This window comes from Carassius carassius, chromosome 22 (genome assembly GCF_963082965.1).
Source record: "Carassius carassius chromosome 22, fCarCar2.1, whole genome shotgun sequence".
Classification (NCBI taxonomy): Eukaryota; Metazoa; Chordata; class Actinopteri; order Cypriniformes; family Cyprinidae; genus Carassius; species Carassius carassius.
The window spans coordinates 12,612,429-12,630,957 of record NC_081776.1 but is presented as its reverse complement, the minus strand read 5'-3'; the positions used below and the strand labels follow the sequence as shown (position 1 = coordinate 12,630,957).

General features: G+C 37.1%; 1 protein-coding gene across 1 annotated transcript in view; it reads left to right on the top strand.

Moving 5' to 3' along the window:
• LOC132098986 (staphylococcal nuclease domain-containing protein 1-like) overlaps positions 1–18,529 on the top strand; it is a 180,994-nt gene that overhangs the window by 17,283 nt on the left and 145,182 nt on the right. The window contains exons 9-11 of the mRNA XM_059505323.1: positions 362–452; positions 6,205–6,309; positions 16,194–16,295. Of these exons, the coding sequence (XP_059361306.1) occupies positions 362–452; positions 6,205–6,309; positions 16,194–16,295 (298 nt within the window). The remainder of the gene's footprint in view (positions 1–361; positions 453–6,204; positions 6,310–16,193; positions 16,296–18,529) is intronic.

Sequence of the window (18,529 nt, the reverse complement as noted above, 5' to 3'; positions counted from 1 at the left end):
GCTTGTCAGTCGGACAGTTGTCAGCCCTAGTTCACTATTAATGTCAAATAAGCCTGACATTTGGGCTGTTGGATCAGACTGAGCAGCTTGATAAATGCTTAAGAATTTCGCAGGTTGCTCTTATTTCATGTTTCAGCACAATAGTTTAGCAAATGTGGCAACTTATCACACAAGAACATTCAAGAACACCTGCCCTGATGCCCACCTGCTGGATTACTGAAGCATTAGACACAATCATACTGAAATATGATAGGAGCACACAAGGTTGTGTCTTTAATCCAATGAAATCAATATGTGGCTGTCCTTTATGCTGTGCTTCAATTTGGTGAAATGTCTTATCTCTCTCTCCCAAACCCTGCAGATCAGCGAAAGAGCATAAAGTGAGAATATGGAAGGACTATGTAGCTCCCACAGCCAATCTGGACCAGAAGGACAGACAGTTTGTTGCAAAGGTGAGTTTTTGTTCACTCACATATTCGGTTTCAATCCGTCCAGGCTTTATAGTGATACAAGGGTCAATGACACGATGCTTATTTATCCAGCTTATTTGTTCAGATTTATTCCTCTTTTCTAAAATAAATTAAATCAAAATAATGAAAGCCAAAATAAATGCCGAAAGTCTCTTTAAAAGCCCTTTTTTGCATAATCTGTTACATAGAAATCTATGTCATAATATGGAAGAAATTATCTGTTGCTACTTTGTTTAATTACAACATTAAACTAGTATAAATAACCAAAAGTAAAATAAATCAAAATAATGAGGAGCAATCAGCAAACAAAAATTCTCAAAACAGGAAATTGTATCATAGAGAGAACCCCTGTGGACCCTCTTGATTAAACTTTTGGGGGGTAATAATTTTAAGATGTGTACATTCACATATATTATTTAATTTTTAAAAGAAGAAAAAAAAAACATTTTGTTTAATGGCTCCACCGCATGACATTTTTGAGTTATGAAATTAAAAGGATTAATGTGTTTCTAAATCATATGAAACCAACATGAACACCAAGAGGAAACCTTTGAGGATTTGGTACACCCTCAAAAATAATGGTACAGCAGCTGTCACTGGGCAGGTACCTTTTCAAAAGGTACATATTTGTACCTAAAGGGTCCATTTTGGTACCGTAAAGCTGGATATTAGTCTTAAAGTGTACATATTAAAACATAATAGGTACAAAAGTGTACCTTTTGAAAAGGTAGCAACCCAACGGCAGCTGTTGTACGTTGACAGTGTCCGTTGTAACTTTTTATTTACTTGACCTATTCTTGCCGTTGACTCACAAAACGAGCCGTCAGAAATCTGTACCGTCAAACCACTAATTTCTTGAATAGCTGGTGTTGCAGTTCTGAACTCTTCAAAAGTGCTTGAATGTTTCTCACTGAAGGTCACCTAAAGTTGTTGATCTAAACTCAGCCCTCAAGCCCTACGGCCAAACCCTTGATCTCTAGACGTAGGCTTGCTTCACTTAGAACGTCTAAAAATAACATAAGGAGAAGTCGACAGAGTTTAGGTCAACGCTTCCATACAAGCATGACAAAGCGTGACATTTCACAAGCTGAGTCCAGGCATGATAACAAACGACCGTCTCCTCTTCAGACCCCTTTATCACAGGGCCTTCTGAAGAATATTGGAGCACCGCAGTCTCTTAAAGTGCTGACTGCGGTTTACGTCCTCGTCTCCCTGATGCCTTGTTCTCTATTGTGTCTGTCAGCGAGGCAGGCCTTTCAGGTCTCGGGTGTTTCATTTCATTTTGCATACTCTGTTAAAGTCTCAGTGGTTCAGTTCAGCTGCAGCCTTCAGCGCTCCCCCTAAATTACAACTGAATATCTGCTTTCACGTCCCTGGTCTAGAATGCATGAGGAAAGAATAAGGCAATGATAACTTTAAGGGTTATTTGCTTTTCTCGCATGTTAAAAAACAGTCTGAAAGAGACCTAAGATTGAACATGAAATCAAAATTTACCTGCTTTTTTTCCTTAATACGCTAATGTTCAAAAGTTTGAGGTCGATAAGATTTTTTTTTTAAGTATTCTTGAAGTAAATGTGGTATAAATGCTGATTCATGTTGACATTCATGTTAAGTTACTTTTTGCAGCGGCAGTGCTGATACTGCCACATCAATAAGGTTTGTTAACGTTGTTTAAACCGCTGCCGCCTGGTCTTAATTGATATGTTGACACTGTGTGCTCTCTTTTAAGTCAGCAACTGTGCTTTTGCAGAAAGTTTCTTCATTCTCCTTAAAGTAAGGTTGTTTCAGTGAACTTCAAGACCTTTCAATTATTCATGCTTGGCCTTTGGTTATGTAAAGGTGTTGCCCTGCAATCTGCTTACAGAATTAGTTTGAAAATCCGCAGACACAAAAGTGTGTTTTTGCCTGAGTCAGAAAATACCAGAAGTGAAGAATAAAACATTTATATGAGCTTTAGCTTGCCTCAGATCTCTCTGAGCCGGGAGAAAAAGAAGATAGACTTTGAAATTGTGCACGAGTGTGTTTAAGTGAGTGTGTGTGTGTGTGCGTGAAAGATAGAGAGAGAAAGCTACTGACAAAAGCAGAATAGCAAGTATTTGTAAGCCGTTTCTCTCCTGGTATACTGGTCTAGCTGTTTTAATTGGTTTGCATTTCCTGTCCTTCACATGTTCAAAAAGAGTTTGCCTATAATGTAATAACATTATTGCAACATTAAAAAATGTTCTGACTTGAGACATTTCTTTCAAAAACATACAATCTTAGTGACCCCAAACTTTTGAATGGTAGGTAAATATGAAAATCATTCAGTACTATGGCATGTATTGGAAGTACCATTCTAAGTACCATGGCACTATTTTTTTTTAAATGTTTTTATGTTAATGTTAAATATACCAATATGGGGAAGTATAGAGAAAAAATAAATAAAACTGCACTAAAGTTGATAAGATTATTATTTTTTAAATGGTACCAAATATTTGAATGTTCTCTTGCTTTGTGCTGTCCTTTAGATGTAATTCTAGTCATGCTCTGTAGGTGGCAGTAGCTCCCTGTCACGTTCAATGGGCTGCAGTACCAGAGTGAGTCGTGGATCTGGGCTGTAGATCCCTGTTGGCAGCTTGCTGCAAAGTGCCTTGCATGTGTGACTACTAATATAACAGCAAAATGTTCTTCTTACTGCTCCCAGTTCTGCTCCTCTACTACCACAAAGATAAATAAAAGCACCGATTTGCTCAGATGACCTGGTTGATTTGGGACTGAGTGCATTTAGGAACACACACATAAACGGTGACATTCGCTCCTGAGCATCCAGCTGAATGTTTTTTAAAGCGATCTGTTTCATGTCCAGGCTGAAGATTCAGTGCAAAGCCAGACGATTTGTCAGTCTGTGTTGTTATTGTGCTCATATCATCCTTCTTTCCTGTTCACGTCCCACTGAAGACTGTAATTTTGTCTTCAATTGCTCAGATCTAGATAATGCATGTATTTTTGAGACATTCCCCTGTCTGTTCAGGTCTGATTATATCTGATCCATTTCCCAGACCCGCACAGACGCAAGTCATCTTCCACATCAATGACTCCTCTATTAAATAACATGCATTAATGATCATATGAGATGATATGGATATGATCGACTCAGACGTGATTCTAAACGTCAGAGCTTTTGTGACATTTGTCTTCTTGGACGGTTTGTCCATGTACACAACAGATGTCACAAAACCTGTATGTCAATGCTTCACGTCGTTTGCCTTTTCTCTTTGAGTGATTAGACAATGAAAAATCCCATGGATTAAAAAAGAAGACACTGAAGCTATCAGAGACTTTGAGATTGGGATGGGATGGGATTGGAATCCTGATATAAATAATTATGTATTTATTTATTTAGTGCATCAGTCTGTTAGTTAGTTAGGTGATTGTGCAATTTGGGAAAATTGTGATTTATTTATCAGTATCACTCAATAATAATAATAATTGTTGTTGTTATTGTTGTTTTTCTTATTGTATTATAATTATTATTATCTTTATTGTTGTTGTTATTATAAACTACCTAGTATATACATAGAAATGCTCAAGACTGAATTGCAGAGCTTTTGCAACTACCCACAACAGCCCTAAAAATGTAAAAAAAAAAATTAAGGGGTCTCTGTCTATATTGAAAGGGGCATGTCCATATAGACTATTTAATGTCTTTTTTTTCAAGCAGATCTGTTGTTAAACCTGTGAACTGTCACCCGTCCCGTATACGGGACGCCAACGTGTACACTATATTCCAATTAAATCGTAATCTAATCTTGACAAACTATATATTCGTTGGCAAGGTCTAAGACTCCTAAATAGATATTTTACCAATCTTTTTTGTTAAAAATTATGTAGGAAAAGTAATAGATTAATTTATGGCAAGAGTGCACCTCAAAAACCTACATAATAACAGGAGTTCTGACCTTTGTCAAAAAAAAAAAAAGTCGTCTTTGTTGCCTTTTTCTCTATCGCACTTTAGAAATCATCAGAAATTATATATCAATTAAAATCTCAAAATTCATCCTTTGAAACCCATTTTAAATTCAAACATTGCATTATCTTGAAAAATGTACACCAAAATCATGTTACGAAATGTTTTCAGTCATGAATTATGAAAATGTAGGTTTGGCTCATTCACTTTCAAGTCTGTGTTCAGAAATGTGAGTGACAGTGAACAGGTTAAACACATGCTCTGGCACACTTGTAAGTGCTCAGTTTAATCATCTTCCTGTTTCCTTTTCTTCTAAATAAAAATGATGGACCGTTCCCATCCTCTCGTTCTCTCGGTTCCTTTGTGTTCCCCGTCGGCTCGCTTTCATTGTCTTATATGAGTGAAATGGTGAGGTAATGGTGGTAGGATGAGAGAATCAGAGAGAGGAGGGTTGTTCTTTTGAGAACAGAGTGTGGGAGAAGTGTTTTGTTTGCAGCTGTTTGCTTTTGTACTGCAGAAGGCTCGTGGTGGAGTATAGTAACGTTCCTCTGGCAACAAGTGAGTCTCTCCCATCCTCCTAGTGGAGTGGTGACTTGCTCGCCACCTCATCGTTCTCTTTCTAACACCTATTTGCACACTTTCGACATCACTCATGAATATCGGAGTGACTGACAAATGTTCAATAAATAAACAGGCTGAAAACATCATAGTCTTAAAAAAAAAAACATTGCTCACTGCTGGCAGTTTGAGTGCGAAAAATTCTCACAACTTGTTGAATGTGGTAACTGTTACAAAACGAATTGTTTTTAGCACTATAGACGTGGTGGTGTTGCATGTGGGCTAAATTTAAAATGCAACCATCCCAAAGGCTTTTTTTCCAGTATTGACTTTCAAACATATACTTTTAAGGCAGACACATCAAGCTAAATATCGGACTGTTGTTGGGCGTCTGTTTACACAGTTTTTGCAGTGTGCTTTGTACCATTGGCACTAGTTGTGGGAGTTTTTGTTTATGAATGATGAATATAGACTACTGCCACATGCTGTTACGGAGAGTTATAATAATGATGTTAATAATAATAATAATAATAATAATAATTCCTTACATTTTATATAGTGCTTTTCTAAAGCTTTTCTCAAAGCGCTTTACATCTCCTCATCCACCACCAGTGTTCAACCAGGTTCAGAATGTAGGTGTTGTCTGTTGGCTTTAAACTTTGTTCTTTGTGCTAGTTCTAGTTCTAGTGTAACTGTAGCTCAATTGGTAGAGCATTGCAATATCCCGGGGTTCGATTCACCGAGAATACATGATAAGGGAAAAATTGATAGCCTGAATGCACTGTAAGTCACTTTGGATAAAAGCGTCTGCTAAATGCATTAATTTAATTTAGTTCTTTGATATCAGTTTGGTATCTCTGGCCTCTCCCATATTAGCAGTCAAACTGAGTAAGCATTGGGCAGCTAGAACCCTCTCCAAGAAATATTTGATGAATGGTACTGCAGATTTATTTTATTTTTATTTTTTTTATTGTCTTGTTATTGTCTTTTTTTTTTTTAAAGAACACTTCACTGTGTCTGTCATGCTTCAAAATGGACAAAAACATATATTATGGATGATTAAATATTCAAATAAGGCTTCATTTGTGTAGTTTGGACACCTGTAGTATAAAATGTCACTGTAATTGATTGTCTTATGACCTAATCATAATGTCAAACCTCCTGTAAGTAAATAATGCCAGGATTCGTTGATAATTGGTTGACTTTGCATTTACTGTATTTTCTGTACAGGTGATGCAAGTCATGAACGCAGATGCCATTGTGGTGAAGCTGAACTCTGGGGAGCATAAGACCATCCACCTGTCCAGCATCAGGCCCCCGAGGCTTGAAGACGAGGTACAAATAAATGCATGTCTGTCCTTGGATACCCCAGTCACTAAGGCCATTACTGAATCCACAGTGTGCCGGCTGTCTGCTAAACTGTTTTCAAAGTGCTCATGTGAAGGTTTTCCTTCCCCTCCATCTCTTAAAAGTGCTGATCTCCTCCCTTCATGCATCTTTCACACTCGGATCTCAGAGCGATGTCTTTGCTGGACACCAGGGGGAGCTAGAGACAGAAGCCCATCAGCCCATCACCCCCCCCCCCCCCTCTCTGACACACCAGTGCTGCACTGCAGCCAAAAGCCCTATAGATCTACTCCCGTAATGAGCACACGTTCTCGATGAATCTCTCTTCCTCATCTATTAATGTCAAATGTGTCCCGCTCAATCACTGCAATTTTCAGATGCTCACTTTTGATTTGCTAGATGTTAACAAATTAATATGGAAGCATCATTTTGTGGGACTGTGTATGCGCACACACATTTTTGCAGTTTTCAAATGCTCAGGAATGGGAAAGTATTCTTATTCATGCCCATTAAGGCAGTTAATGAGAGTTGATGTGTAATGGGTGCTTTGTCTAGCAAAGTGTGTGTGTATCTGAAAGCTGTATGTTAAACTCAAAGCAGTTAAAATTGGAGTGTAAACGTCTCGTTGCGATTAGCCACCCTCTTCTTGACCCCTGACCTCCTGTAATAAGACACAGTGATTCATCATGTTGGAAAAAAAATTAACTTAGGTGTTGAATTTTGCAAATTGGTAGTTTATTAAAGACATGTAGTTCATTTAAAAAGGGCTTTAAATAACCGCAAACTGCAGTTGCATGCATGTTTTTGCAGGAAAATAGTTTTGTGTTCTTGTAGTTTTGATAGATGCAGCAATATGTTCCAAATCTTTGATGAAGTTTGTGATTATTTTTAAAGGAGGCTTTTCAGAGAGTCACAATTTGTCATGGACATGTAAACAGAGAGCTGAGAAGCAGAGCTGTGGCTCTGTATCTATGGATACCGGGCTGCAGTGAGCATTCGGATCACAGCGTGTTTCTATCCTGGCAGCTTAAAGAGGGCTTTAATCAGATCAGTGATGATTACAAAACAATAAAGATTACGGATGTATTTAGATCTCAAATGTGCTTAATTCGGAGGCATGGGACGAACAAGAGAGCGTAAAAAAAAAAGTTTTTTTTTTTTTTTTGACCGATTTACTTTTCACGAAAGATAAACCTGAAAGCCAGATTTTGACAAAGCGACAGGAAACTTGATCCTTTGGAATGTTAGAATGTAATTCCTCACCTTCCTGTTGTTCTGAACCTTTGTCATTAAAAGAAGATTTACAGTCAATGGCCAATGTTAATCAAAACTGTTTGGTTGCCAACATTCTTCAAACTACCATCTTTTTTTATGAGGATTATTCATTTTTGGGGTTTATAGTAAAGTTTTTTACTATGTAGTAAACTAAAGTAGTAATTTTTTTCTCTCTGTATAAAATAAATATGATATATATTTTTTTTGTTTTATAATGTGCATAAATTCACACTTTTTAACTGCTGCATCAGATGCTGTTTAACAATAGGCAGCTGTGGATACATTCCTGCTGCCTTTTAAAACCAACCAGATAAAAGTATCCTAGTAGAAAAGATTCGTATGTTGCCTTCTACCTTTTATATGCTGCGACGGCAGTGTTTTCCCTGGCAGAGGCACATTGTAGAGGATGTGAGGGAGGTACTTCGTATTTTGAAACCTGCACTACTGTTCAGTTTACTGACTGTATCTTCTGTAGTGCATCTCTGCACCTGATGTTCTTGCAGTACGTTTTCCCTGCTCTGCTGTGCTTTTTTACTAGGGTGAAAGAGATAGAGAGAGAAGTGTGCAAAGTTTTGCCTGTATTAATGCATTACAGTCATTGAGGTTTCATCAATAATGATGCTGTCATGGCAAATATGACCTCTTACCCTGTGTTCTATGGTCTGAATAAAAGTCAGCTGGGAGTCAGCAGAGTACCAAACAATTAAACATGTCTGTTTCACTCTCTTTGGTTCAAAGGGCCCTGATGGAGATTAGGTTATTATTGTTTATATTAAATTCTAAAAGCAGTTAATGTAGTGTATTGAAAAATCATCCTAAGAGTTGGAATGAAGAAGTTAATTGCGTTTTATTCACTCCATCAATCACAATGACCATTTGCAGATGTGTTGATAGTTATTCAAGAGCGGTTTCCCTGCAATCGAAAAGGGGAGGCTACCTATATTTTTTACTCCTAATCTAATGCTACATTAACCTTGACATGATGCTACATTACTACAAGATCTCTGTTAATCTTTTCATCAAGCTAATCAATTCTGGCTAGCACGGCTGCAGTAGTTTAGCACACAGTAACTATCATAATTATTTTTAACTGCGAACATTCAAACAACAGCTGTACAATGGTTTCAGAACAGCTGCAAATATTTTTTTTCAGTCACTCTTTTGATTTAGTTTGAAATGGCTAATGGTAATGGCTTTCTGTTTGTGCACATGCACATTGTGAGCACTCTGTCTGTTTCATGCACACATAAAGAGGCAAAATTAAGAGTTTAAAGTTGCACAATATGCGAGATGCAGTTAATGATGATGATGGTGTCACACACCCTTAATATTGAGGTCACATTGGCAAAATGTCATAAGCCGTACATGTGACCACACCTGTTGTTCATATTTAGTGTTGTAGAGTTCTCTACACCATATTCTAACCAAATGTTATGAAGCAGAAAAATGGGAATCCATTTTTTTTTATAACGGATGGTGCATCTCAGGGATGCACAGGACAAATGTAATGGTGACACTTTGAACTGTAAACAAAAGTCCAGGTCCATTTGTGTGATTTAAAATTTCAGTTCACTGTATTGCCGTTTGGTTTCAAAATTGCTCCGCTCTTAAAATTGCCCCGCTTTTTCTTGTCCTGATTTTTAAAGACTCTCTCTTCAGTTCAATACAGAGTGTGTAACCGTTATCCCTGCGCCATGCTGTACAAACACTTCAACTCAAAGAGACAAACCTGACCCCAGGCCAGCCTCGGGGTCTGTGTGATTGTCTGTACTGTTCTCTCTCTCTTGCTGTGAGGACCATGGAGGGATTTATGGCCAGATGTGTTGACCAACACTAAGATGAACTCTGACAGCTGCTGCCCAGTGTTTCTCTCTTTCTCTCTCTCTCGCTTTTGTTGATTAATACTGGGACCACGGGGGCAATACACATAAAATTTCTCAAGATCAATTTTTGAAGGGGACAGAAATAGTACAGCTCAAGTTGTACTTGTAAGGACAAGTATACACAGCCTTATTACTATTAGTGCAGCAGAGAGACCGTCCAAATTAGACAACTTCAAACTGTTTTGGTCACACCTAGACAGCGCTCGTGTCCGGTGTAGACATTACTATCCCTCAAGAAGGTAACATTATTATTGCTAACGTAGCGGACTTAATAAATTTTTCAGAAAAAATACATTGGCATCATCTGTATTAAAGGGAAACAAATCACTTCATCCGATGTTTAAGTGCATAAAGCCTTGACAGTCGAGTTCCACAACTATTGACTTTTGTCCATCCCCCCTCCCGGATTTCCCCCAATGGCTGGGACCCCTTTTTTTCCCATTCCTACTCAATTGCTTTATCATTATTTATTATTGATGGTATTGTGGTGGTATAGTCTCCAAGTTGCTTCCACTGTTAGAAGGAAATACATGCGTGCACACAAGTTAAGCGTTGCTACCTTGACAATGCAGCCTGTGTTATCACCGAACCGCCATAATGATATGCAAAACATTTTGTTTACGTGGATATTGGATCACAAGTGAAGTAGGCAGCATAATAATAATATGGCATTCAAATGCATCGCGAATACGGAAACATTTGATTTTGTGTCGAATGAGAGACCCAGCATTGGTTTCGGTTTCGTTTTAGCCTAAATTAATTCGTTTTGGCTTGTCGTTTATATGGCTATAACTTAAAGGCCTATTTTTAATTCTTGTTCTTTTCTAAATATTGTTAATTGAAAGGATTTCTTGTGGAGTGAGGGGAACTGTAATAGCCTAGCTATGTTTACAATGTTTATTATAATGTTTGTAAACATTTTGTGTCTGCGTTAGGTCTATTTCTGAATGAAATGATAAAATGTGACTTATTATATGCAACATATTATAACCATGCAGCAAACTTTTAAAATATTTTGATAAATTATTGAAAATAAACAAATGGCTTTTTTAACCATTTAACTGATAGTATTAATATGTCAAAATTCTTAATGGTTAACTGGTTAAAATGAACACCCCTAATTAAAATTAGGGGTGGCACCCATCAGTAGAAACACAAATATGACCATGTCTTTAAAAAAAAAAAATACTGCATTTGTGTACTACACTGAACCATTGGCATTTCGGCATTGTCATCATGCCATTTTTGACTGGGTGAACTATCTCTTTGAGAGAAACGTGACTTCATGTGCCATGCTTAATTTCTATTCCTCATTCATTTCTCCCCCCTCACTCACTTGGCCAGATGGAGGCTTATTTTTGCCCCATGGCGAGCTATTTCCAGCTGCGTGGTGGTGTCAGCCGTTTTAGGAGCACTCACAAGGATGTGGAGGGGGAGGAGTTATGTCATCAGCTCAATGAGTCATCCTCACTCCCATTGTATGTGTGTGTGAGGGGACTGCAGGGGAAATGTTGACATCTGGGTTTAAAGCCAAAGACACCGTACCCTTGTCTTCCCTGCAGATATAGCATATATAATGTAGCGGTCATTGAAAGACACTTACATGTCATTTGCCGTCACATTACTCAGTGTGTTTGTGCTCTGTGTGTTTGAGTTCAGCGTGTAATTCGTTTGATGCCACTTTGTGTCTTTTCATAGTTTGTGTATCTGCTGTGCCTGCTTGCTGAAGGCGTGTGTGTGTGTGTGTGTCCTGTGGCCTCTGTCTGGGGTCACTGTATGGTTCCATGGCTCATCTCACACTTGGTTGGTCAGGCTTTTTCTTGCAGACATCTCTGCTTTGCCTCAGGATCGGTTGACTCTTGGAATTCTAGCAAACTTCCAATCATTTGAGAGTAATGACCCATGGATGTTGTAAACCGGAATTCTATTCTTTTTAATGGAATGTTCTGGGTTCAATACAAGTTAAGCATGACTCACATGGGTGCCCTAGGCAAGGTCAGAGATGAGGTGCCACACACCTCAAAACGAAAAAATAAATAAATAAATCCATATAAAATACTGTATTTAATTTATATAATTTAACAGTTGGCCAGAGAAATGTATAAAGCCTGTATTTACATATATATATATATAGTACATTAACATATATTTGCATATACAGTATGTACAGACATGCCTTTAACCATAATTAATTAATTAATTTTTAATGCCTCTGCTTCCAAAGATCATTCCAATTGTTTATTCTCTGCTTCTGTCTCTTTCCCTCTCTCTGTGTCCTGCAGTTCTTGTTCTATAATTTCATTTCTCCATGCATCATTGTTGTTCGTCACTGTTGATTTATTTTAAGAAGGCATTTCTAATTTCTGTCTTGAATGCTGATTATTTTTTAAGGCATCTGTGATGCAGCTGTATGAGTTTAAATTGCTCATTACGACTGATGCTGAGGGTCATAATACTCTATTCCTGGCTGTCGTGTGAGACTAAGGTGATGTTAGGGGAGAGGCTGAAAGGTTGTGCTCTTGACATGCACCAGTTATTGATCGTTACTCTCAAATTGCTACTATTTTTTTTTCTTTTTTTGCATTATTCAAAGTCCATAATACTTGAAGATTAAGAAATATTTGAATCAAGTTTAAATTGACTTCTGCTTTTCCTGCTTTGATTGGATGCACTATAGCTGAATAGAACAGCTTCATCTGTTCTAAGGTTTTACTTGTTAAGGTTTAGTAAAAACCCTTGAAGTTAAAGGAATATATTATGGGTTAAAAACAAATTGAGCATCTATGCCATGCTGTCATTTACCACTGAAAATGCAGAAGTTCGTCTGCACAAGATGAAAGGAATAATGCAATATTTGATGAATGCATCGTGATAAACATCAGATTAAATCGTGAAATCAGATTTAGTTTTTTTTTTCTTTTTGCATAAATTTAAAGCTAGAAAATGACATTCAGTTTGCAGGTCTCCTGTTCTTCCTTGGCAAATAAGGTGTCACTTTTCAATCCTTCAACTGCTCATTTGCTTAGTGCAAAAACAATTATTTTACTTAAGTGACATTCTCTGAGTAGTATCTGGCATTAATGGCAATCAAATGGAAATTTAAAAGGATATGCTTAATTAACAATTTGCATGTGCAAAATGGCATCTAGAACTTTAAGATAAACAAACTGAGTGGAAAGTGGAGCTTTGACTCTATTTTGTCTTTTTTCTGCTTATTTTCTTTCCACTTAATTTTTAACTTGCTTTTCTTAAGTTGCTTGTTTGTATGGACTTATGTAATTCTGAACAGTCCTTTTGTCTCAAATATGGGTTCAAAACATTAACAATTGAATTAGTGAGGATGTGTTTGGTTAAAGGGCTACGTCTAAAAAAACAAAACAATTAACATGTAAGAATGAGGTTCTCTGAAGAACACCGACTATATATTGAAAATGTCTTTAATCCATAGTTTACAGATAGGACTTTTTATATCAACAGATACAGATAACAGATAATAACAGAACTTATGTTAACAAAAACAGTTCTTCAAAATATGTTTTGTCTTCTCAAAGTCATACAGGTTTGAAATACATTAGTGAATTGAAAATGTTTAATTTTAGGTGAAATATTCTTTAAATAGGTTAATTTTGGACATCTGTGCCAAGCAGTGGCTTACTTCCTGTTAAGCAGTCTTTGCTGAGGGTGCGATTGGTTGTTCCCTGATTGAGGAGCTCCAATGAGGTCTCAGGAACCTTAGGCCTAATGGTGTCTGGAGCTCCTCTCTCCTTCTCTGCTTCAGTCACATTCAATCCTTAGGACATTTATCACCTGAAGATAATGAGATTGGCTAATGAGAAAAAGAAATGAAAATGTTTGTAGCTAAGAGGCAAAAATCTATGTATGGGAGAAAGGCGTGTGTCGAAGATTTAAAGTTCAGGAGCTGAGGGGTGTTGAACAACAAAAATAATAAATCACACACACATGCTCTTTCAAAAAATTCTAATTGTCATTTACTCACCCTAATTCTGTTCCAACAGGTATGAATTTATTAAGTGGATGATTCAAAAGAGGAAATTCCACGGTTTTCATATGATATAATAAGTTGTGGAAGATGTTGAAAAGGAAAAATCTTTCATATAGTTCTGAAAAACAATTATACTGTTTTGAACAAAAGTTTACATTTAATGGCTATGAAAATATCATGTGACGTAAACTATCTTTTTCCCTGCGCTTTGCATTATTTTAAAAATGTTTTCCTTTTTTTTCAAGATAGTATGGTTTAAATACTATGAAATATTAATTCATATATAGTAAATTTTGGGGGTGAAGTGAATGAATTTAAAAACTATGGTGGAGGAGAGGGTGCATTTTTGGAGATCCACAGCCCCAGTCTCCATTTCGAAAACAGACCATCTGAACGAGGTTTAGAGCAATGACAGAATTTGAATTTTTGAGTTAACGAAGTATAGTACTAGTTCAGTTTGTCAGTTTGTCATCAGCACATGATTATTTTGCTTATCATACCTGACAGATAGTTGTGCAGATCTGGCTCTGTTCTGTTAGCCCTTGCAGAATGAAACCGTTCTTGCGTTCACTGCATGCATCCAAACCGTCATTTTTAAGAGCCAGTAACAGGCAAACATTGGCATGTCAGCCATTCGCAGAATTCCTCGTTTCTCCTCACACGGTTCAGTAACCACACTGCCGTGTCTTTGCTGAAAACACTTGATCTACCCAATACAATGACAAAGACACTTTATCTCATCTATCGACATAGAGCTTTTTGTTTCGTGTTGATTTATGCTATTCAGCAGCATTGCAGCAGTCTAGTGGACATAATTAGATGAAATCATTGAATTGTTCATTGTGTAAGACTTCCAGGCGCTTTCATGCTATATATTCAATTAGTATGTTATCCCCATCACACGGGTCAAATATCATATGGTTTTAGCCTGCTCATATTCAAAACAAAAGCACAGTGTCTTTGTGTAACACGCTTGCTGAGATTCATGATCAGCTAGCAAAACCCTGAATGCTTGCTCTCTTACCTACATTTACACAAAAAACACACTCTTTACGCAACACTGCTTGGCCTCTGCTTTTCTTGCTCGGGGGAAAGGAATTGCCATGGATATTTATAGGTGGGCTGAAAATGGGTTGTCTCCTCTTTCACCGTCAGGGGTTTCGGTCTGTATTCTATTCCATCGCCACAGTTCTTTAGCCATCCAGAAAGCTCCTCCATCAGAAGAGATGTCTCGCTCTCACAGTGGGTCGTCAATACAGTTTTATTTCATACTGAATATCAGACCACGTAGGCACAGATTGATGTAGTTTTAAGTGTGTTATTTGCAGAGCAGATAAACGTTCGCTGGAATCAGAGCGTGATTTAAAAATCGCTGAGATTTATGCTTTTTAAACCAATATGCTTTTATCTGCTGAAAGATTTGGTCTTTAGGGTTACTAGTCCGATATCTCTCAACTCTCCCACAAGCTATGCCTTATGCTGGCTGTGTTATTAGTTGTCTGCCTGCAGTTTATTTCTGCCCTTGCTTTTGGTTTTTCCTCAAGCGTCAAAGTGTTGTTGCTCGGAATGAGCCAAATCCGAAAAAACTGTAGCTGTAGAGCAATATCGGCATCTAATTCTTAATGGGATTGTTCACAAAAAATAAAATGATCATTTAACTCACCGTTGTCACCGAGTTTGATGAAACATAAGATATTTTGATTAATGTACTGGTCACTTTCACATTTTTCTCCATGCAATTTCAATGAACATGAAGTGTTATAAAGCACCATAGAAACAGTCCAAATCAATTGAGCGCTTTGTTTCTATTCTTTTGAAGCCATGCAATAGCTTTATTGCCAAAAGGCCTGAAATAATTCTATATTCCCTAGCAGGTTTTCTCTCGTCCAGACTGTTAACTGCTTTTACTTGATCGTTGAATCAGTGATTTGAACTTAAGAACTGAATCAGTTCAGATCATGAGCTAATAAGACCGGGTTCTACTGATTCATTGAAAAGATGGAGTGAAGTGTTCCTTTCCAAATCCCAAAAACACTTTTTATTAGTCTTTTATTTTCTACTTCAGGTTCAGCCGCTCTGAACTTAAACTAAACCAGTCTTGAATCATGAGAGAATCAGACTGGGTTTGGTAATTCAATCTTCTGATTTATTGAAATAAGTGATTTGCTCCGCATTCCTTCCCACAACACAAAAATGACATTTTATTTTCTATTTTAGGTAGAGGGGCTCTGAATGTGGCACTGTGTGTTAATTCATACTGTCGTGGCCTCCGCTGTGATACGGTAGCCTGGAATATTGAGCATACCGAGTGTTGTTTGGTATTTCTCTGGGACTGGGAGAATAACAGCCTTTTCACCTTTCTTATGAAAAATGGAAATTCTATTTGTAGTGTATCAATGTGTGTGGCAGCAAGAACATCTCGGATAGCTTGTGGGGTCACATGCTTGGAAGACCAAGAGATTGAGACAATTAGACGTGTCATCTACCAATCCTGACACATTAGCATTGTTGTGTGGGAAAAGGGCAGATATTAGGTTGTAAGGAAATTGTAAAATTGGAAAGAGAGGTGATTTTGTAAAGAAGTCATATGAGAGACTGAGGAAGTGATTAAATGTTGTGCCTGTTTGGGAATGAAGGCTATTTTTTATTTATGTATATTGACTTATCTCTGTCTGTCATTTTCTTTCCCCCTGTTCTGTCTGACTCTATAGGAGAAGAACAAGGACAAAGACAAGCGTTTCCGTCCACTCTATGACATTCCTTACATGTTTGAAGCACGGGAATTCTTGAGAAAGAAGCTCATTGGCAAAAAGGTGAGAGACTTTGTGACATTCTCCCACATTATGCCTTAGCCTTCCTGTATAAAAGTTTTTTTCTAAATGTTTTTTTTATCCATTGCATATGAATGCCGAGTTGTTTACTTACTCTGAGTTTCTGTGTTCTGTTTGGAGTCCATGAACACATTGACCACACAGACCTTGAGCAGAGCGACTTTATTCACAGAAGCACAAATGACATTTCTCTTTATTTATTTACTTTTTTTTCAAAGGAATGGCAAAGCATAGGGCATCAACATGAGAAATGTTGAGATGTTAACACACAAATATGTGCAAACAGTAAAAGCCATGCAGTATAATTTCAGTACTTACTCCTCACAATGTTATTTGTTTATAATATCTTTACTATGTTTTCTTTGAGAATTACTTGGATGATAAAAAAACCTTTCAATGAGACAGATGCATGAAGGGGATGGGTAAAAAAAAAAAACGGTTTCTGACTAAACTGGTTTCCAGTTTACATTTTGATGAAAGATCATGACGAGAAAGATTTTAAGTTATTTAATTTGGATTAACCATAAATGCTCAGTTAGTTAATGCATTTATTAGTTTTTATAATAATTTTATAATATTTAATGAAATAAAATGCATATATAATTTTAAAATTTTGCATTATGCATATATAATTCTAATATATATTGTAAATCAACGTTATGAATGAACATGAATAAACAATGACCTTTAGTATATTTATGGTTTACCTTTAACCCTGATTTAATTCTTGACCCTGAACAGCTAAAAATTAGTTTGTTCCTGATGTCACTGGATTATTGTATCGAATCACTCACAACAAGAGCATGAATGTGTGTTTTTAAAATTCTTGGGGTGATTTCATTAGTAAATGTAAAACAGTTTCCATCTGTGTCACTCATAACAAACAGAAATACGTGGCATCAGAAGTTGTTGCTGTTTTAATTGGGACAGCAGGGTATAAACTGGTGTGGGATGTTCTGAAGATTCTGTCATATTGGGAGTCATTAGAGTATAATGGGCAGATTGTATAAAGCTGCGCTTTATTGTCTGTTCAAGACTTTTCTCACCCAGACAATTCAGTGTTTATGTGCAGAATAATGAAAAGCCCAGTCTATAAGGCCCATTTGATTTTACACCAAAAAATATGACCGCATATTTCCTCACACACAGACATTTTTCTCATAAATGATCGCTAGATGCATGGATTACTAATGCAGCTTTATATTATCCTTGTATGAACCCAAGGCTGCTTCTAGAAGCCAATATTTTATTGCCTCTTCTTTTAACAGAAGTCTGGTTTACTGACCTGGAATCATGCAAATATTTTAGAGATGGGAAATGGAAACCAGCGAGTTTAATCTCAGATCAGATTTTTGCATTTCCCATGTATGCACTCAGCGGTAGTCAACAGATAGTTGGTTTTATACAACACTCTGTGTGATAAGATGCCTGTTTGCATATCATTGCAGACAGTGTGGGAATGCTTGAATTCAATCAGATTTTTGATTGGAATCATTTTGAGGATCCAATTTTGGATCATTAAGTGGCACAGAAGTGCTTTGACTTACATTAGTAGTGTATAGTATTAATCATCTACGATCTTCAGAGTCAAAAGTAGCATCTTAATACTTCTGTAAAGGAAACATTTAGGTTTTTTTTATGAAATTAAACAAGGTTGTAACCAGATATTCTATTTTGAGGTGGACCAAATGCAAAAGTTAATACTGGCTTGGCACAGTGGTTACAGTAACGAATTTTGATCACATTTTCTAAATAAAATGCACTCGTTAAGAGTCTGTTGTCATATTCCTTTAGTTGTTGCTAGGACACAATGTGATGTGGGTATGAGGCCTTGTACCGAGGCATGCCTCGTTTTAGCATCCCCCTGCTGCCCTGGCAACTGCTGTGGAAAATATTCCAACTGTTTAAAAGAGAAATAAAAGCTGGGCAATTATAGAAGTTCATAACCATAAAATAGGGACATTAACGACTGATTGTTCAGATGTTAGTTAAGTACAACTCTAATGACTCATTTCTGCTAGTTAAGGGCAGAAGGGATTATTTTATGCCTGGAATCTTGTGATTTTCCATTTTTCTGGCATTTAAGATGCCATTATTTCTTTATAGGCTGCATCCCAGCTGGTCAAAAAGGTAAGCAGTAGCCATCTTCTGTCTCTCTTAACACATGGGTGTAGTCTTCAAAAAGAGGTCCCCAAAGAGGTCAAATGTCAACTCCC